The sequence below is a fragment of the Nicotiana tomentosiformis genome, chromosome 3 (assembly GCF_000390325.3).
Source record: "Nicotiana tomentosiformis chromosome 3, ASM39032v3, whole genome shotgun sequence".
Taxonomy (NCBI): Eukaryota; Viridiplantae; Streptophyta; class Magnoliopsida; order Solanales; family Solanaceae; genus Nicotiana; species Nicotiana tomentosiformis.
The window spans coordinates 55,789,460-55,812,166 of NC_090814.1; the positions used below are offsets into that span (position 1 = coordinate 55,789,460).

Sequence of the window (22,707 nt, forward strand, 5' to 3'; positions counted from 1 at the left end):
GCCTATGTGTTCCTAACACTATCAAAAGTATCCAAATAAAATGTAATAACAATGTTAGTTTCAAACAAGACATATTCACATAATAAAGACATAACATTAGCTATTATTTAAAATGAGAGAAAGGGAAAAGGTTGGACTCTTGATGTTGGGCCAGTGGACCAGGCCTAGCAGATCTACAAGCAGCGGCAGACTTCATTCAACAAAGACGTCCTAGACTGGAGTTTGGGCCTGAGTTCCAATGAACTTGGCAGGCCTAATTCAAACATGCACACAAAAGAAATAAAAGACAATTAGTGAAATCAATATGAGGCCCAACAAAAATAAAATCATAACATGATTTAAAGACACAGTGTAACTAATTTCATTTGTATTAAATATGAGTCAATAATTAGAGGCTTAGAGCAAAACCTTATTCATGGGCAAAATACCCTTTGGATCCCTGGCACTTTAGAGTTCACAAGGGTCTCATGGACCCCGAGCAGTGCTTGTGTCAGGGAAGGGCACCTTAACCACAAACCAAGTTCCACTCCAAATACCCTTAACCATTCACACTTACTCTTCCTCTTAGGTTTATACACAAATAAGGTGTTCACTTCAGCAATTTACAGGAGAGCAGCAGTGGACATAAAGGTTCAGACACAGAATTTCTAAATAGGACATCATCATCAGAGTAGAGAGATGTGAATAAATCAGAATTACACCATTACTTTAGGATCACAATCCAAATACAAGGAGGCAAGCTACTGGAAGTGATATCAATGATCATTCATGCATCAGAACACTTAAGGAGACTATCACACAGATGTAAAAACAAGAGTAGTAATGGGATTTATCAGCAAACCAATTCCAGTTCAGAAATGCTAAGTTAAGTGATCCAAGTGATAGGGAAGACATGCACATTAATCTCATTAGTTATACTGAGGATTCAACATTTTAGGGATCCTTGACTAGGTTTATAGTACCTCAACAGTCATTTTAACGACCTTCAGAACAATTAGAGATAAACATACACATGGTTGAGACCTCACTATACTAAGCAACTATACTGACAGCCTTATTCAGACTTCCTAAGGGTAAAAACACCAACAGAGGCATCAACATAAGTAGGAGGACCAGTTTTGATCTATTTCGAGCTGGATAATTTACAGCCTCATCTTCTCTTTTTCCAGTTCATTCAGATAGATTATAGCTCATCTTCCATCTCATCTGGTACATGCAACTTTTCAATGGCAGCCTGATAGAAAATGAGGGGGAACAATGAACAGAACTGATATCAGCTTCAACTTGTCAAAACAGTTTGAGAATAAAACATGTATCCTAAAAAAATATGAAAGACTGCGGGACAAAATCATCAGAACTATTCAGAGAGGAACCGACACTGTCAAGAGGCATCCAGTGAGAAGTGGAAATACCACAATTCAGGAAGCGCTGGGAGTTTGTTTGTGTTTGGGTGGGGGGGGGGGGAGAGGGAGGGAATCAATAGAAGGGGTAAAGGTGAACAGGACCAGGGAAAAAGATGGCAACATAATACAAATTTTTCCAGCACCAGAGTAACGTAGAAGGTGATTTCAGTAGATGTCTGAATCTTTATTCTTTCTGGTACCAAGTCAGAAGTAGAAATACAATAGAGTAAAAGGAAGAGGGACAACCAGAAACCATCATGCTCTGACATGTTAAAACCGACTTCACATTCAGTGGTAAAAAACTTTACCACCACATTTGATAACATACATATGTATACATGTGTAGGTATGTACATATATACTGTAGCCAATCACCTTAATGGTTGCAACATCAGTTGCAGATGGTTTTAAATCCAATGCTACTCCAAAATGAAGCATGGCTTTGTCGTACATATTACGCCTCTTGTAAATCCTGCCCATCAAAGCATAGACACTGCTCTCACGAGGAGCATGCTCTTTAAGTTCCTCTAGGACTCCTAAAGCTGCATTAAAACTTTCCATGCTCACAAGGATGTTAGCCTTCTGATACATGGGAAGAGGATTCTTCTTGTCCGCTATGATAGCCAACTCCATCACTTCCAATGCCTCCTCATTTTTCTGTCCATCCATAAGATGCAGATTAGAGTTTTAAGGTCGATATCCTGTTTCAGCATGAAAAATCAGAACAGGAAACTACCACACCTTCAGAGCGTGTAATGCAGTGCCAAGATATGACATGATAACAGAAGAATGTGGATTTATACGCAAAGCCATTCGAAAGTGATGTTCTGAAAATTCAAACTTCTCCTGTCGGAGATATATCATCCCAAGCCCATACCAGGCATTGTAATGCCGGGCATCCACACGAAGCGCACTCTGATAGCTCTTAATACCATTTTCAAAATCTTCTAAAGCAACATATCTGAAAATATAGACAGCAGGAGCTTACAACAAAAAAAATTAATGATGCACCTCATAAATCGAAAAGAAAGAAGTTTCCAATCCACATTTAGCCAATAAGAAGGGAATGATGAAGAAAGTGGAGGAATGGCCATACTCGTGACCACAAAGCGTGTGCCCATATGCAAATCTGGGATTTAGTTGTACAGCTCGCTGAAAATTTTTAAGAGCAGTTTCATGATCTTTCTGTAAGCTATAGCAATTACCCATAGCACACCTGCCACACCATGGATAAAGAACATTACCAACTATGCTTCATATCATTAAGAGAATAGATGATATTAGTTTTTCTGTTTAGCTCCAACTATACTTGCTACAGTCATTTTAGAAACATCATTTGGCACCGTGACAGATCAAAGCTTTACTTGGCCCAAGAACTCCACAACAGCAAACTTATAACCAACTTCAAATGTATGGATGCATGATAACCTGTAGCAGATGCAGTCTCTTGATTACATATCAACATTATGTTTCAACGTGCACTTTACAGGTTATATTCCAGGCAAGAATGAAAAAGGCCCCTCCTAACAATCCACTTTAGTGAGGCATTTTCTCTTCTAGTATAAGCAGCTTCAAAAAGAATATCAATTTTGACTAAGTCAACCATTTCGGTAAACTTCTTGATTATTTATCCACACCCTTGAGTGAAAACAGAGAAGACAATATTTTCACACAGAAGGATATAATTCCAACTGGTGAAGCAGTAAAAACGTAACACAGCAGGAAAGAAAACCAAAATATAAGTAAGTTACATCGTCAACAACTTGATCAATGATCAAAAGCAAACATGGCGATGGCCTGGTGATCAATGGTACAATCCATGAGTAAAATAAACTAATACTGCTATAAAGAACCCCATATAACCACATATCTCTGTACAGAAGGAATAAACAGCTCTAGTAAAATCTGCATAACAGAGTAATATCTTCGGATTTTACAGGAATTACCAAGATTGAGAAGCTAATCTATCAGTCGATACCAGCTCCTGAGCCAGATAACTCAACTTCATGTCCTCCTTGAGATGCTAAAATAAAAATCAAATAGTTTGTCAGGAAAGAAAAAGGAAGAGAGGACATGAAGTAAAATCTGCATAACACAACAAAGCATAGAAGTTCTAATTGAAACACTGAAAGAGCAAAGAAGACTCACATACAACACTGTCGAGTACATGTCCATTCCTTCTAAACTATAAGGCGAGGCCAGACGAGCAAGGCCAAATGCATTATCTGCTTCTAGATAATCAACCATTTCAAAGTATGCTCTTCCAATCTGGCATTCAAATTTGCACATGAGATTCCATAAATAGAACGATACCAAGAGAACTTTTTTTATTTTATAAGTAACAGATACCAAGACAACTTGAGAGCAAGTTAAGCTGAGAGATAAGTAAAAAAAGGAAGAACTCCTATACCACTGTAGAAAAGGCTAAAGATCCTAAAAACAGAATAAAATGGTCCTGAAGATAAAACAGCAAGGTATACGTTCTCCAGACCATGCAAAGCAGTGCCTACAACCATGGTCGTTGACAAGCAATTTGACAAAATCACAAGAAGAAATGCACTTAGGGTGACTGTGTTGAGTGTTCACATTTAATGGACCTGTCAAATCCTCCCAGAAACATAGGATGTCCTTTTAATTCTTACCCAATAATCTACAACAACAACAACAACAAACCCAGTGTAATCCCACAAGTGGGATCTGGGGAGGGTAATGTGTACGCATACCTTACCCTACCTTGTGAGGGTAGAGAGGCTATTTCCGATAGACCCTCGGCTCAAGGAAAGTACTAAGTGGGAATTGATCCCTGCTCCTCTAGGTAGATAACTCTACATTCAACCAAGTGCACCATTTAGCCTCTTTCCCAATAATCTAGACTCTGTAAATGACAGTTTCATGTCCCATCCAAAGGATTTCCTTCAGAAACTCACACGGCAGTATCAATATCCTAGATAACAACCACTGTTGGAAAATAGTGCTCCCTGCTAATCGAAGAAATCCGCAGAAGACAAGCATATCTAGTCCAGGCCACCAGATATTCTTGCTGTGTACTCAAACAAAGCTAGTCTAAACAATATTTCTTCTATATATCTATGTAACAAATCTAAATGTTGGACTTACATCATGAAGGACCAAGAAAGATTCACAAAATCAAGCCAATAAAGAAAGGAGCATGTCCAGCTAGGTAGGAAAGGAATTTGTAAGCAATGTCAATTAGACAACAAACAAATAAACAGAAAAGGACAAGACAAGTGGATATCTCCTATTCCTTGAACTAACACAAAGGGAAAACTTAAATCAACAGGACTTTAAACGATCGGAAATATAAAAATACAGCCATTACCTCCAAGAATATTGGGAAAAAGTAATGAAAACAAACAGAACCTTTACCTGGGAAAGCACCCATCCAGTTTGATAATGCTTGTGTGGTAGTTTGTTATAAACATCTAGTGCATCCTGTTCCACCAAAAAGCATCAGATTTCAATCAAATCAATGCAGTATCACGAAATGAACAATGGATTCATCCTTTCAAAATCAAAATGCAATACCTGGCATCTATATAAACACGAAAGTCTGTAACCTTCCCCAAGGATCCTGAAAAGGGCCAATATTTCTGCAGCACCTGAGAGGATAGATGTGCTACTCACATTAACCCCAGAGGCAGAAGTTGTGGGCCCTTCTTGTTCAAGAGGTCTAGCATCTCCAGATGGGTATGATGAAGTCATATTTAGCCGAGAATCATCAGAAATGTCATACCGAGCCCCTGAGATGCAGACGTAACACAGTTGAGAATAAAACACATCCCAAAGGTAGATGTCCTTGTGCTTAGGTAGCACAGTGCACAAACACTAGAAAGAAGTTCCACAGAAATTTAGCTATGGATTTCTAGTTTTCTTGTTTTTCTTTGGGTTGATAGCAGTTATGTCAGATGAAATAACAATTCATATGTACTCTTGAATTCTTTCAAAATGATTAATGCATCAATCATCTACTCCAACAGCCAAATTGCAAATAACTAGAACGGGGAATTACTGAACTAGAGTTTCGTTTCAACAAAATACAAAAGAGGAGAAAAAATGGTCAAAAGAAATAGAGGAAGGAACCCAATCTCCTAAAGTTTGTGAATGAACCAGTAGATTATACGAGCATGCACAAGTTTATTCAAAAGCAATCCATTCGGAGCACAGATGGAGACAAGGTGGGGTTTGCTGCATCCCTTAAGTTTTAAAAAATACGCCAAATAGGTGTACGGCCCCTTAAACTTGGCTCCAGTTTCCATTTTGATACTTTAACTTAGCGTTTTTCCTATTGAACACTTTAATATTATATAAAGTGATCTATTGAACACTTTACTCATAACCAATAAAAAAAATAAGGTGCGTGTAATTCACACATGAATGACTTAGCAAAAATGACAAATAAGAGGGAGACACGTGGCATTTGGGCCCAAATAGTCAAAAAGAAGTTTTGAAAACAAAAAAGATTTATTCTAAACACCCCCTCCCACCGTCATCTTTTTCCCAACCACCCCCTTTCTTTTTTCATTCCATGGAATCCCACCAGCCTAAGTGCATCATCGTCCAGCACCCCAGCAAGCGTTGGGGGTTGGTTTCGGATATCAGCTTCATGGGCCTCTTGAGCTTTTGATTATTTACTACTTCAGTGAAGCTTAGATCTGTTAAAAATGAGGTGTCATCTGACATTCACTGCCTACCTGAAATAGGTTATTTTGACCAGAGGGACGGCAATATTATACTGGACTCAACTGTGTTCAAACCTTTCTGCCCGCAGCTGAAATCAGTAATTCTTAGGCAGTATTAGGGAGATTAGTTGCTGAAATTATGTATACTTGATGAAGAAGTTTAATTGGATTCATCGTTGGATGTTGCATCGGAAGTTGAATCCACATAAGGTGTGTACTAAAAGGCCAAGTAGATCTATGCTTCATGGGCCTCTTGAGCATTCTTTACCTTCTTGAAGTATTTACACGCATTCTTTGATGCAAAATTCTGTCCATACCTTTCGATGATATAGGATTGAATGTCCTTGGCAGCTTCATCTGAAATGTGCAATCCATCTGTTCTGGTCTTCCATCGTTGTAGTATCGGAGATTCGTTCGTGTTCTGTCTATTACTGATTTCGTGATTGGTGTGTAAATGTTAAAACCTTGATAAAATTTATTCCGGCAATAAAATTTATTAATTCCGGCGATCTCCATTAATTCCGGTAATAAAATTTATTGTCGTTCTTCTTCTACTTTTAAAAAAGTCAATTTTGATTTAAACAAAAAAAAAAGGAAAAACATTATCTCAAACCCATTAAATTCACGCGCGTAAGAGGGGGTGAAATACAGCTCTCTTGCCATGCCAGCTTTGTGTTTAATAGGCATACATTGATTTAGGTTGAAGTGTTCAATAGGTAATGGGCTTAGTTAACGTGTCAAAATGGAAACTGGAGCCAAGTTTAAGGGGCCGTACACCTATTTGGCCGAAAAAATATGTTAAGAGATTATATGTCTTTATAAGATGATAAAAAGTTTCAAGCAAAAACCAAAGTCTAGTGATAGGAGGGCGTAGAGGTCGAGAATTAGGATAAAAAGTTAGTGGGTAGCCGTGCGTTTTACTTGTCCATACCAGTAGTATTAGTGTTAGTTTTGTATTTTCTTATTTTTAGATTCCTATTACTACCTGTTGTTTCTTTCGCTTCGGTTTTCTTGCTATCTTGCTGACGTTACTGCTTGTTGCTACTTGCTACTGCTTCTTTTTTCATCTTTCCTTGAGCCAAGGGTCTATCGGAAATAGCTCTCTACCTTCTCAAGGTAGGGGTAAGGTCTGCGTACACACTACCCTCCCAGTCCCAACAACAACAAAAAAAAAAAAAACCAATATAATCTCACAAGTGGGGTCTGAGGAGGGTAGTGTGTACGCAGACCTTACCCCTACCTTTGTGAAGGTAGAGAGTATGTTTCCGATAGACCCTCGGCTAAAGAAACACTAAACAAGAAGCGACCAACATTAACAACACAAGGAAAAAAACAAAGACACTGTGTACCAAAGATTCTAAAAACAAGAAATACAAGAATACTACTAACAATACTGGTAAGAATGACACAATATGGAATAACAAAGGTCAAGGAACACAAAAATGTAAGAATAATACTAATACTACTGGTACGATTAGGAGAAACTCTCGACTACCTATCAACCTACAATCCTAATTTTCGACCTCCATACCTTCCTATCGAGGGTCATGTCCTTGGTAAGCTGAAGCAATGACATGTTCTGCCTAATCACATCTCCCCAATACTTCTTTGGCCTACCTCTACCCTTCCTCAGACCCGCCATGGTCAACCTCTCACACCTCCTAACCGGGGCATCGATGTCTCTTCTCATCACGTGCCCGAACCATCTCAGCCTCGATTCCCGCAATTTGTCTTCCACAGGGGCCACTCCCACCTTATCCCTAATAACTTCATTCCTAATCTTATCTTTCCTGGTATGCCCACACACCCACCTCAACATTCTCATTTCGGCTACTCTCATCTTCTGGACATGGAATTTCTTTACTGGCCAACACTCAGCACCATACAACATAGTCGGTCTAACTACCGTTCTGTAGAACTTGCCCTTAAGTCTTGATGACACATTCTTATCACACAAAATACCAGATGCGAGCCTCCATTTCATCCACCCCACTCCAATACGATGTGTAACATCCTCATCAATCTCTCTGTTACCTTGGATAACAGACCCAAGGTACTTGAAACTATCTCTCTTAGGATTGACTTGTGTATCAAGCTTCACGGCCACTTCTGCCTCATGCGTCCCCTCACTGAACTTGTACTCCAAGTATTATGTTTTCGTCCTACTCAACTTGAAACCTTTAGACTCCAGGGTATGTCTCTAAACCTCCAACCTAGCGTTAACCCCACAGCGCGTCTCGTCAATCAGCACTATATCATCTGCAAATAACATACACCATGGCACCTCCCCTTGGATTTGTCGCGTCAACACATCCATCGCCAGAGCAAATAAAAATGGACTAAGAGTCGATCCCTGATGTAACCCCATCAACACTAGGAAGTATTCCGAGTCTCCTCCCACAGTCCTCACCCGAGTTTTAGCACCATCGTACATATCTCTAATCACCCTAGTGTATGCTACTGGGATGCCACTAACCTCCAAACATCTCCATAAGACCTCCCTCAGGACTTTGTCGTAGGCTTTCTCTAGGTCAATGAACACCATATGCAAGTCTTTCTTCCTCTCTCTATACTACTCCACTAGTCTCCTCACAAGATGAATGGCTTCTGTGGTCGACCGTCCCGGGATGAATCCGAACTGATTCTCAGAAATACACACTTCTCCTCGCCCTCCTCTCCACCACCCGCTCCCAAACTTTCATAGTGTGACTCAAAAGCGTGATACCCCTATAGTTGTTGCAATTCTGAACATCCCCTTTATTCTTGTACACCGGGACCATCAAGATCCACCTCCATTCATCGGGCATCTTCTGCGTCCTAAAAATGACATTAAACAATCCAGTAAGCCACTCCAAGCCTGCCCGGCCCGCGTCCTTCCAAAATTCTACCGGAATCTTGTCCGGCCCAGTCGCTTTATCCCTACTCATCTTCTGCATCACCCGCTCAACCTCCTCCACCTTAAAGCGCCTACAAAAACCATAATCTCGTTGGCTCTCTGAGTTCTCCAACTCACCAAGTACGATGTTCCTGTCACTATACTCGTTCAAGAGTTTATGGAAATATGTTTGCCACCTAAGCCTAATAGACGCCTCATCCACCAATACTTTACCATCCTCGTCTTTAATGCACCTCACTTGATCCAGGTTTCGAGCCTTCCTTTCTCTAACCTTAGCTAACCTGTACATTCTCTTGTCACCACCTTTACTCCCCAGCTCCTCATACAGGCGCCCAAACGCTTCATTCTTAGCCGTCGTGACCGCTAATACACTAGGATTGTTGTTGTTGTTGAAGAGATGATATGTCTTTATAAGATGATAAAAAGTTTCCAGCAAAAACCAAAGTCTACTTGACTAAGCTACAATTTAGCTCCATTCAGGCTTGGATGTCAGCAGATGACCAGCCAACTGCTGTTCAAGTCCAATAATAACTTCTGCAATTGGAGAATAAATAAGAAAGAAAGGAAAACATTCCCCAACAATCTGTTTTACTCCATGCAATGTGTTCACTGGTTACAGTCAAAAGTTTTGTAATAATACTTCAACTTCAAGCAATTATACATATCAAATCTTAAGATTCATCTGAAATATTTATGATAAGTGTCCACCAACAAGGTGTACAATCCCTAGACTGAAAATACAATGAACAGAATTGCCAAAAGAGCAGGCAAAAATATCAATCACCTTCGCCATAGGCTTCGGTAGCCCAAGATTGTGCCTTTCGACTTGTCATGGAACGTAAAGTCATTGAGCTAAGCTTCGAACTACCATAATATTTGGAAGTGTTATTGGTGCCATTTCCAGAAGCAGCTGATACATTTGAATTTGTGTTTCCAGTAGATTCCCCAGAAAGCCTTGAATTTCGTCGAGGGACAGAATCAGAAAATAACCTCCCAGATATCTGGAAATATAAGAGATAGCGAACTCAGATCCAAAAAATGGGGAATGGAAATCAAAGGAGATAAGTTGCGTATTCAAGGTGCACAATCCTCCAGCTCAGATGGATCCACCAAACAAAACACCAGAACTGTAAAATGTGTTAGTGCTTAAAACTGAAATAAAGGAGATGAACGCTACAAAGATGAATATAATCAACATTGTACTTAAATTATAATTAATTTTTTCCCTCTTTTTAAACAAAAATAAGTAAATAAAACAAAATAAGAGGAAGGAGCCTTAAGCCATACCAAAAACCCCTAGCATCTAACAACTGACTTCTACAGGTGGAAAATTGGAAAAGGAAAGACAGCAGCTTGCACCAAAAGCTTCACAGACTGAAAGTTTGCTTCCAAATTACGACAGAAGAGAAAAATAGTAATACTTATATGGTTATTACCAAAAATATAAAAGCTTTTACTTTGTAAAACTTTTATTCTTACATGAGAATTCACTGTATCTTTTTATCGATTTGGTAACAACAAACACCATCGACATATAATAATTACCTTGAAATTCTGAAAGCAGCAATCGCTATAACCCCTGATTAGCAAACGTTGTGTTCTTCGGATAAACCCGACAGGAAAACCAAGCAAAATACCAAAAGAAGATCTTTCAAACCAGTGGACACGTCCGAAATTCACAGAGAAAAAGCTAAACTAATCCAGGTGAAAAAGAGAACAGCAGCTAAAGGATAAAGCAAAATTGAAAGCGGCGACCGCCCAGGAGAATAGCCACGAAATTACCAAGAAATCCTTTATCCAACCATGGAAATGACCAAAATGTCCCTTGTGAAAGCAGGGATGTCAACAAAGACCTCCTTGCTTCACCTGTTCCTACGGCTCTTCTTATATAGTAGAATATAATTGTTTTGTGAAGAGTCATATATAGGCCTCTTGATTGACAGACATACTGGAAATCATGCTATGGCATATGAGGAAGTATGACATTACTTCAACGGAATAATCAAAAAGCTAACTATATCTTGTAGCAACTATACAGAGAAAAAAAGTAATATTAAAATAGTCTAGATGACTGAAACCTATGTATTTGCAGACCTTTCTTAACTTCCCCTCGTCAACAAACTTTCTCCGAGGGGCCTGAATGGTTGAATTGACAGTTGATCGTGGAGAACTATCAGCACCAGCCACAGATGCATTATTCCCGTTTTGCTGAAAATTTCTACAAACTGGAGGTGGAACCACTCCTGACAACTGCAAAGAAGCTGTATTTAACAATCTTTCTAAAAATCATACTGAACAGAAATGCCGGTGTTTCCAAAGAGTATATAAGAATGTCCAATTGTTCCCTGCCGCTTTCTTTAGCGTTAGTCGAACTAGTTGCTCTAGTAAAGAACATTAATTGTCTGTGTATTCTTTTATCTTGACTAAGCTCTAGTCATTATTCTTTTCTTTCTGACTCTTTGCTTGTACTGTGGTAGTGCTTGCTTAATATTCCTATAGTGGCAGTGGTGAACAATGGTAGAGTAAGGTTATGTCCTCGGGTGGGGCAGGGGATGGCGGACAAGGGTGGTAATGGTGCCTCTAGGTTGAGAGTAGGGTCCTGGAACGTAGGGTCATTGACGGGGAAATCTAATGAGTTAGTGAAGATTCTCCAGAGGAGGAAGATCAATATAGCTTGTGTCCAGGAGACTAGATGGGTGGGTACTAAGATTCGGGATGTAGAGGGGTTTAAACTTTGGTACTCAGAAGGCGTGAGGGACAAGAACGGGGTAGGTATATTAGTTGATAGGGAACTCAGGAAGCTAGAGGTAGATGTTAGGCGGGCGAACGACAGGCTGATGGCTATTAAGTTAGTTGTTGGAGGACGTACTGTTCACGTTATTAGTGCTTACGCACCTCAAGGGGGCTTGGACGAGGAGATCAAAAGGCACTTCAAGAAGGATTTGGACGAGGTTGTGCGAGATGTTCCTCTTAACGACAAGCTATTCATAGGTGGAGATTTCAATGGGCATATTAGGGCTTCTAGGGGATATGACGAAGTGCATGGCGGCTTCGGTTTTGAAGTTAAACGAAGGAGGAACTTCGATGTTGGACTTTGGTAAAGCTTTTGATTTGATTATAACTAACTCGTGTTTTCATAAAAGAGAGGAGCATTTGTTCACCTTCCAAAGTACAGTGGCCAAGACCCAGATTGATTACCTCATCTTCAGAAGGTGTGATAGAGGTCTATGCTCGGATTGCAAGGTTATTCCAAGCGAGAACATCGCGACCCAACATAGGCTGTTGGTTATACATTTGGAGATTAAGAGGATGACGACAAGGGCAGTGTATGGTCAACCAAATATCAAGTGGGGAGCCTTGACTAAGGATGTAGCCTAACAGTTGGGAGAGAAGTTGCAGGAAATGGGGGCCTGGAGGAGTAATGGGGACGCGAGTAATATGTGGACCTCGACAACGAATTGTATTCGGAAAGCTGCTAGAGAGGTGCTACGAGTCTCGAAGGGTTACCCTAGTAGACACAAAGGAGATTGGTGGTGGAATGGACAAGTTCAAGGAAAAGTGGAAGTCAAGAAAGCGGTGTATTTGAAGCTAATGGACAGCAAAGACAAGGAGGAAAGGAGTACAAATAGGGAAGGATATAAGAAGGCTAAGAAGGAGAAAAAGTTAGTCGTTGCGAAGGCTAAGACTGCAGCGTTTGAACGTTTGTATGAAGAACTTGGGGCCAAAGGCGGGGGACAAGAGGTTGTACGCCAACGAAGGTAAGGGAGAGAAAGGACCGTGACCAAGACCAAGTGAGGTGCATCAAAGACGAGGATGGCAATGTATTGGAGGATGACGCACATATTATACGAAGATGGCAGACATACTTTCATGGACTTTTGAACGAAGAGGGGATAGGAACATTGTGCTGGGGGACTTGGAGCACTCCGAGAATCATTGAGATTTTGGGTATTGCAGGAGTATCAATGTTGAAGAGATTGTGGGGGCTATATGTAAGATGAGCAGGGATAGAGCGACCGAGCCAGACGCGATTCCTGTGGAATTTTGGAAGAGCGCGGACAGAGCAAGCTTGGAGTAGCTTACTAGGTTGTTTAATGTCATTTTTAAGACGACAAAGATGCCTGGAGAATGGAGGTGGAGTACGATAATTCTAATGTACAAGAATAAGGGTGATATCCAAAATTACAACAACTATAGGGATATCAGCTGCTAAGCCACTATGAAAGTTTGGGAGAGGGTGGTGGAAGTAAGGGTGAGAAGAAGTGTGTCTATTTTCGAGAATCAGTTCGGATTCATGCCGGGGCGATTGACTACGGAAGCCATTCACCTTATTAGGGTACTAATGGAGCAGTATAAGGAAAAGAAGAGGGACTTTCACATGGTGTTTATTGACCTAGAGAAAGCTTACGACAAAATCCCGAATTGTTGATTCCTATTTTAATAAATCGAAAAAGGTCAGAAGCTTAAAATAGTTTTAGTTCCTCATTTTATTAAATCAAATGAATAAATGCCCTTGGACAAAATAGTTTTACTTCCTCATTTTATTAAAGCAAATGAATAAATACTGTTGAATCATTCTCTTTCAACTGTATTAGTTGATTTTCTAATGTTTACCTCTTTATGTAGTCAATCAAATAACTAAGATAAGCATATTATATTTTCTATCATCATCTCAGTTAATGAATCACAAAAAGTAATACTTTTAACTTTTCTTTTTTCTTCAAAAATTACATACAGAATCAGTCAATGTCTGGTTGTAGACTGGAATCATTTTAGTTTAAGGGAAAAAAAGTTATTTTATCTTTAAAGAAACATACAAAAATTAAGCATCTCCACTGCAAACACAGAGCCATAGCTGGCAAAAACAAATGACCCTTTTCTTAAGTTAGCGCCAGAAGAAACCAGTTCCTGATTGCCCATGTAGAAAAGAAGCAAAAGAAAATTTGTCACTGAACAGCCAAACTAACAATAATGGTGGTAAAGCACTGACAACCGCATTTTCATAAACAGTGTGGAATAGTTATCTGGAACAAATACAGAACTGGATAACCATAAAATAGCTTTATGATTGCAGACAGAATGCAACCCATGCCAGCTGCAGCATAATCTTAAAAAGTAAGACAGTCACCTGCTTTTGTGGAGTAAATAGAAGCTATCCCTAAGATTAACAAACGGATAAGCTGTTATCCTATTTCTGTGGCACTCTAAGCTATCTTCACGTATAAAAGGACTTGAGTATGATAACATCTCCCCAAATTGTTTTATCAAAAAGTGCCACTTCTGATTTAGGTGAAACCAATTTTAAGCTCTATTACAATAACCCCCAAATGAAAACAATTGGCACCGTTTAAAATTGTGTTCTACCTTTCAATTAACATAAATACAATTAAAGAGTCAGCATCTATGTTGCTCGGACTCTTCAAAAATGTTGGTGGGTGTATGCCGGATCCTCCAAATTTAGTGCATATTTGGAGGATCCGACACGAGTGTGGCAGCACTTTTTTGGAGAGTCCGAGCAGCATAGGTCAGCATATCGAATTACCTGTGTAGCCATCGGTGAGGGAGTGCTGTAGAATGACATGTTAGTAGAACCCCCACCTATATTCTGGGTAGCAGCTGCTCCAGTATAATTTCCAGAAATTTCTCGAAGATTATTGCTGTGGGTATGTCTTGATTGCCTAGGACTGATGTCGTCCGAGACAATATTCCTTGCAAAAACTACATTCTGATCATCAGTAGCTGCTTCAAATGTTTGGGACTGGGTTCCTTGGTACAAGTGTTGCTTCTGAATGCAGAGAGAAGATGCTTCCCCGAAAACTGCAGCTGCTTCTTCAGCAGCACCTGGTATATCATGCAACATAAGGACGCAAAATATAATTAGAATGGTAATCAACGACAACTTTCCTCAAGTAGAAAATAGTCCGAAATATGAAGCCTTACTGAGCATTTATTTGAAAAACAAATAAATCGCATGTTCAATCATTCTTAAGTCAATGGAAATTTATGCAAAAGTTTTCAAAAACAATACACCGGTCTAGTTCATTTTCTTTATAGGTAAGTTTTCCAACCACGCAAGTTCACAATGACGGCAAACAAGAGAAATATCCCAAAATTCTGCAGAAAATGTTAGAAACTATAACAATTAGCTGAAAACACTTCATTTGTTTCCAATTACTTTAAAAGATGATGGAAATGTTTCCGACTTTCAAAACAAAATCTCTGGTGACTTCATATGATTGTATCAAATTGTAAAATCACTCTAAAATAAAACAATGTTATCTACATATTCCCAATCACTATCAGTTAATAATTCTTTTTCTGATTGAAAAAATGTGTCAAATGTGTCATGTGTCAATTACAGTAAAATTATAAGGTAATGCTAGGGCTAACAGGACGTAGGTTAAGTTTCATCTAGTTGGAATATCTAATAATTTTTGTGGAGGTAAACTGTAATCCCTACAATTCCTATTTCAGCCCTTCTAAGACCAAAAATATTATTTGCATTTTTCTAACTTGCGTAGTTGGTCCAAAATATGCTAGGCTAGTTTGAACCTTAAATTTAAAATGACATGCATATCTAATATGAAAATTTTCGTTAAAAGAGTCATTATTACTAACACTGTAAAAGTAATTCAAAGCTTTTTTAAGTCAATCCCTAGGACGTTATCTATTCATGATCATTCTTGAAAGAACTTGTCAGGGTTTTTTCGCCAATTACATAAAAAAGATATTATCCAATTTATGACCTATCCAATGGTTACACCTAAATATAAGCGGCAAACCAAGACACATGATATTTGTCCAATGTTTGACAATGTCAAACTACGAATTTAGCTGTTCGAACAATGAAGACTCAACTCCAAGTCTCTAACAGTACTTATACTTACTACAAGTATAAGGGAATTTTACTTATTCTTTATGGTCACATATTCTCATTGCCTGTTCATGGTTAAAACAAACATAGTTCAACAACCAAAAAGGTTTTAAGACTGTTCGTTCAATCACAAACTGTATCCGAAATTCTAGCTTAAGAAATTGATAGAACGAGGTCTACAGGTAGTCACAAAATTAAATCACTCAGAATTGATCATTAAAGTTGTTATTTGTATAACCGAGAAATTAACTTTTCCAGCTTTAAAACTCTGTGGGTGGGTGGTCCAATCATCTACTCTTCTCCACTTAAATACCAGACCAAGTGCACAAGTCAGGATTTGAACCCATCACGTGCGCCACCGCACATCCAGCACTGTATTACTTTTATTCTGGAGGCAGCATTGATTGTTAAAGTTGTTCCAAAACAAATATTAAAACACAGCCAAATATTCCAAATAGAACTTAAATATTTGTTCAAATTATTCTAGCACAAACCTAATATACACAACTCTTCATATGCAGCCCATAGCAATGGATCCAACAACAAAGCCTGATTGAAATGCTGGATGGAACTATTTCTTCTATCTGTATACCTGAAATAATTACCCAGTTAAGAGAGTACCTTGGAGGAGTGCAATCCATATGCGGCTATGCACAACAACAGATCACCGCTATCATAACTCGTCTTATTCTCCATCAATTGTTAATTAACAAAAAGTTAAGGGAAAAAAAGAAAGAGAGAAATATGTTCAACAACCTTAAGAAATAACTCAAGAGACATCATTTACGACAACACACCAAAATTTGAGAACAAGTTTATTAAATTAAGAAAATGAAGAAAGTGTTATCATCTACAAAATAGGTGGTTATGAGGCAGTATTCAGCAAAGTCCAAGGTCATTTATAAGAATATCAATCTTCAGTTTGGTTTTTGAAGAAACTTGAATGCATTGTGGTGAAAAAATTCCTCCACAAGTATAATGACCAAGTTCCAAACACTGAATCTAATAGGAAAAAAAAAAAGAAATTGAAGAAACAGGGACGGAAGGATTGTATTGATATGTATAACCCTTTCTGCACTTCAATAAAGTGCTAATTTTCACATTAGAATAGAAGAATCAACATTCTTAGCGTTAATAAAGTTTGGCGTAGTTCACATATTTAAGGATGCAGTTTCTGTACCAGTCTTTACTAGTAAAAGGAAAAGATGCTGTTCTTATGCCATACCATCCTTCTCCATCATAGTACACTTGAATACAATGTTAATTATCACAGTAGCACAGAAGGATCAAAAATTTTGAAGTTAATGAAGTTTGGCATAGTTAAAATATTTGATTATGCAGTTTCTATACCATTCATTTCTTTACAGCAAAAGGAAAATACAGGATCAATGAATTTTATCAGCATGAAGAAGCTTTCATGTGTACTAAACATGATGATGACAAGTGGAACACTACCAAAATCCATTGTTGCAGTGAGAAGTATTAACTTCATACTTTCCAGATACATCAATGCAGTTTCAGAATGAAGAAGCAAGGCTAGAAGTTAATCCTCTTAAAAAAGACAAATTAAAAATGTGAACCTGTAAATAAGCCCAAGAAGGTAATGCCCAGCTGCACCATTTGGAACCTGCACAACAATCATTTAGCTATAAATTGAAGAAGCATGTCAATGGCTAACAAGAATAAATTAACTGGAGGCTACAACACTATAAAATCTGCAAAGTGGATAGATATTTGGAACAATGGTTTTTATAACTCTACCTCTGCAGCTGGTTCATTAGGGGGGCAAAGTGCTGTCTCGGCTTCATTGAGAAGACCCATCTGAAAGCATGATAGTGCAAACAAGTAGCGGGATTGAGCCATACCTGTCCCTTCATATAATAATGATGATTATGAGCATAATCCCAAGGACAAAGTCAGAAATCCAAAGATAATACTCAACTAACAAGTAACACAGAGGCATGTTCATTGAATTATGTAAAAATAAAAAAATACCACATATACCTTTTAAAACATGGTATGCAGCATAAGCCTGTTGGTTCTGCAGGTAGCACCCAGCTAAAAGCTGCATATTTGTCTGCACTCAACATAGCATATTATATTAAACAAGCGAAGTATTATGAACAGCTTTCATAGACAACATTAAGAGATTTCAACAGAAGGACATCCCAAATGTGAATAATGTGTCTATTTAGGGACCAGTAGTAATTAAAATCATCAGTGCGGAGAACATTGAAAAGGCTTGGAACTGGGATAATACTAGTCTAGTTCCAAACCAGCAAACTATTAGAGAAGCTTACCACTCCATTTTATTTCACAAAACAAGACATTGATGAACCTCTAAAATGAGAAGAGAATTTTTTCATTTTGATTGAAACTCCAAAAACCATAAGTATCTTTGCTATATACAAAGAGTGGTAAGCATAGTGCCTGTAGCTTTTCAGTAATTCTAAGCATAATATTCTCACCCCTGCTTAAATATTCAAGAAGCTAATTGTTTGATATCAATCGGTAAGAAAGAAAAAGAAAGTTTGGATATTGTGTCATCCACTACTCTACTACGTTACTAAACCCTTTTCCCCAAACACTTCAAATAGAACCCAAATAAATTTAAGGAAAAAAAAAGAGAGAGAGAGAAACACACGCGCGCTAATTACAGTAGAGCAACAAGGAAATAAGGAAAAAAGTCCCAAAACCTAATCACGGCATTTCTAGAAACCAACCTAAACTCATTCAAAACCTCAAAATAGTGGAGTAAGAGATTTCTCCGACCCGATGAAGTGAAGAGAAAAGAGAGCGGGTAGGTGAAAAAGAGTGGAGATACCTACCTCAGAGGGGAACTCGGCACAGAGGCGTTCGCACATGAAAATGGCGTTGCGGTGCATAAAATGCCGCAGGCTGTTCTGCACACACTCTATTAGTATGCTTTCCATTGATAATTTTGGGTTCCAATTCAGAAGGAGACAGCGATTCCTAAAGCTCAGGTTTTTGTATACATTTATTTTGAGAGAGAGAGTCTGTGTTGCTACACTGCAGTGTGTGTTTGTGTGTGAGATTCAATTTTTCAAACAGGTGGGAGGCACAAATGTTGCATACAAGCGATCGAAAACTTGAGCACCTTTTGAACATTGACAAGATTTTGAGCCTGTTTCTATTGGCTTATTTTAAGGGTTTTAAGTCAAAATAACTTTTAATCCATTTTGAAGTATTTGGATAGATTAAAAAAGTGATTTTAAGTACTTATTTTTAAGCTAAAATGACAAAAACAAAAGCTAGAATTTCTAACTTATGGCTTAAAAGCTATTTTAGCTTAAAAGTCACTTAAAATAAGCTCATCCAAACGGACTCTTAACCCCTGACACACATAAACGACTTCGTTTGAATGCAAGTAAACTAGGGAGTTCTAATTATTAGGGACAAACTAGTAGTCGTATAAAAATATTAATTAAATTAAATTATGACTGGACTTGTTTGAACATATTAGATCGTATTAATTTAATAAATTTTAATTGTCATCTTATTTGTCAAAAAGATATACCCAATAATAAAATCTCTATTAAATTAATGGGACTTATATAGTCATTGAATAACTTTTTGTTCTATATTTTTTTAATTATATTATTCAATGTTTAGTATTATTACATTATTAAATTTGATACTTGTTAATTTTTGTTGTTACACTTGGCATCATCACATTGAGATATTATCTAGATTTTAATGAATAAAATCTCTATTAAATTAAAGGAATTTATATAGTAATCGAATAACTTTTTTGTTATGTATTTTTTGATAAGTTTATTAATTTGTACCAATCTCTTGTAAGGATAGAATAGACTTTACATACCCATGTATAATCTATATATAACTCATGTAAACTTTTATATGATTAATGAGAATCTCATTTTGTTACATGGTATCAGATTGATTAGGTTCCTTCTGTACGTTCTTCTCTTTTCCAGCTTCATGTCATCATATTCATCTCAATCCAGTTCTTCAATCTCTAGTGTTATGGCTGCCTCTTCCTCTCTTCTAGTTTCATCCCAATCTGCAATATCTCTCTCTAACATCAAAAATCGTGTTCCCGCTATTCTTGATTGCACCAACTACATGCTATGGAGAGAACTCTTTTTACCCGTATTCAAAGGTTATGGAGTTTACAGTTTTATCAATGGGAGCTATCCTTGTCCTTCACCCACTGTTCTTAATGATAATGGCATCTCAACTATAAACCTGGCCTTTCAATAATGGATTCAACTCGACTCTATTGTTCTTTCATGGATTCAAGCTACTATTTCACAAGAGATTATTCAAGCTATTATCAAACACAATCATAACCTCTTGTGAAGCTTGGCTTCAAATAGAACGTTTGTTTCGTGATCAAGTTTCCTCTCGTACTCTCCAACTTAAAGTTCAGTTTCATAATCTTAAAAAGGGCGATCTCTCCATTAAGGAATATGTCCATCGCCTCAAATCTATTTGCAGATGCCTTAAAAAGGGCGAGTATCTCTACTCCTCCTTCATACCAATCAACCATAGCCTTTGTTGCAAAACAACAATTTTCTACTCCTCATGGTCGAGGTCATGGTAAAAATTACAATGGAGGTCGTAACTCTAATGGCGGACGAGTTAGAGGCCGTCATGATCATGGATACTCAAAGCCTTTTGTTGCCATGCCTCATCAATTCAACCCTCGACCTCGTCCTTCCTCTATTTTAGGCCCACCACCGCAACAATTTTCGTCATTCCCTGGCTACACTTCCATTCAAAGTCAACTTTGTTTCCAACCAAATCACTCTGTCTGTGAGTGTCCTTCTCTTAACCAAAGAGCTCTTTTTTTAATCACTCAACCTCATCCTGCAGCTGCATCATATTCTTCATCAAATGATGGTCATTGGTTTGTTGATACCGGTGCTCGTCACATATGACACCCAGTGCTACCAATCTATCTTTAGTTGATCCGTATAATGGTAATGATTGTGTAATCGTAGGTAATGGCGTTCAACTTCCAATCTCATACACAGGTCATGGTAATCTTTCAACTCCCTCTTCAAATTTTTCTCTAAAAGATGTCTTAATTGTTCCAAATCTATAAACTAATCTACTTAGTGTTCGGAAATTTGTCAAGGACAATAATTGTTCTATTGAATTTGATGATTTCGGTTTTTTTTTATCAAGGACTTCAAGACGAAAAAAACACTTCTGAGGTGCAATAATACTGGACCTCTCTACTCTCTATTGTCTTCCTTTGGTGATGGTGCTACTTCTACTGCTTTTGCTGCAATTTGTGCTTCTCCAACTCTTTGGCATCACCGTTTAGGACATCCAAGCACTTTAATTTTAGCAAGTTTAGTTCGAGAAAATAAATTACCTTGTACTTCTTCATTGAAGTATTTAAATTTCTTATGTAATGCTTGTCAACTTGGCAAGCACCATAAATTACCTTTCATGAATTCAAGTTCTTTTACTTCTTTTCCATTTGAATTGATACATAGTGATATTCGGACTTCTCCTATTCCCCATTTACTGGTTTTCGCTATTACATACTCTTTCATGATGATTTCTCTAAGTTCTCTTGGGTTTTTCCTATTAAACGCAAAAGTGAAGCTTTCACAATGTTCAGAAAATTTTATGCCTATGTTCTAACTCAATTTTCTTCTAAGATTAAAATACTACAATGTGATGGGGCTGCAGAATATGTTAAACTTGGTGATTTTTGCTCTTTTCTTAATGACAATGGTATTTCTATCTGAATTTCTTGCCCACATAGGCACCAACAAAATGGCAAGGCTGAGCGTATGCATCACACTATTCTTAATATGATACGCTCTCTTCTTTTCCAAGCATCCCTTCCCTCTCAATTTTGGGTAGAAGCACTCCACACTATTGTTCATCTCCTCAATATTCTACCTTCTTCTGTAATTAATTATAAAACTCCATTTGAACTTCTATTTGATAAATCACCTACGAATGATCATTTACGTAATTTTGGTTGTTCTTGTTATTCTAATTTAGATGACTATTGTCAAAATAAATTAAGTCCTCGTTCCAAACATTGTGTTTTTCTTGTTTATCCATCTAATTACAAAGGTTTTTGGTGTTTTGATCCTTCAAGTAATAAAGTTTTTATTTCACGGCATGTACGATTTGATGAAGATTGTTTTCCTTATCCATATCTAACTTCAAAACTTTCTAGTTCATCCTCCGTATCTCCCTTCGAATAAACAAAATTGATCTTTCTTTGCCTACAAAGTTTTCAGCTTTTACATTGTATTCCACATTAGTGCCTAATATTTCTCAACCATATTCTTCATTATCCTTATCTTCTAATCTCAATTCAAATCCTATGACCCCTAACCACACCCCCATTGCAGATTCTTCTCAATCCTTTACTCAATCTCCTAGTAACCAGCATCTTCCTTCTACAAGTCAAATTATAACTAGTGCATCTACAGAATCTTTATCCTTAGCCAACCAACCATACAATCAAGTTTCCTCTCGTACTCTCCAACTTAAAGTTCAGTTTCATAATCTTAAAAAGGGCGATCTCTCCATTAAGGAATATGTCCATCGCCTCAAATCTATTTGCAGATGCCTTAAAAAGGGCGAGTATCTCTACTCCTCCTTCATACCAATCAACCATAGCCTTTGTTGCAAAACAATAATTTTCTACTTCTCATGGTCGAGGTCGTGGTAAAAATTACAATGGAGGTCGTAACTCTAATGGCGGACGAGTTAGAGGCCGTCATGATCAGGGATACTCAAAGCCTTTTGTTGCCATGCCTCATCAATTCAACCCTCGACCTCGTCCTTCCTCTATTTTAGGCCCACCACCGT

General features: G+C 37.9%; 1 protein-coding gene across 3 annotated transcripts; it reads right to left on the minus strand.

The window, feature by feature from the left end:
• Positions 1-28: 28 nt before the first annotated feature.
• Positions 29-19,008, minus strand: LOC104106328 (cell division cycle protein 27 homolog B). 3 transcript variants are annotated; one of them, XM_070196985.1, is made up of 17 exons: positions 18,702-19,007; positions 17,878-17,950; positions 17,635-17,744; positions 17,454-17,500; positions 16,368-16,465; positions 14,542-14,840; positions 11,094-11,249; positions 9,784-10,000; positions 4,950-5,164; positions 4,791-4,856; positions 3,552-3,671; positions 3,350-3,426; positions 2,500-2,619; positions 2,145-2,364; positions 1,779-2,060; positions 409-1,234; positions 29-253 (listed from the first exon to the last, which is right to left on the minus strand). In XM_070196985.1, exons 1-16 carry the CDS (start codon positions 18,804-18,806, stop codon positions 1,184-1,186), a joined length of 2,256 nt encoding a protein of 751 aa, XP_070053086.1. In that variant the 5' UTR covers positions 18,807-19,007; the 3' UTR covers positions 29-253; positions 409-1,183. The 3 variants fall into 3 exon arrangements, with proteins under 3 accessions (XP_070053086.1, XP_009613148.1, XP_009613146.1); XM_009614853.4 differs by lacking the exon at positions 409-1,234 and having other exon boundaries at positions 17,635-17,738; positions 18,702-19,008; XM_009614851.4 differs by lacking the exon at positions 409-1,234 and having other exon boundaries at positions 18,702-19,008.
• Positions 19,009-22,707: the final 3,699 nt, after the last annotated feature.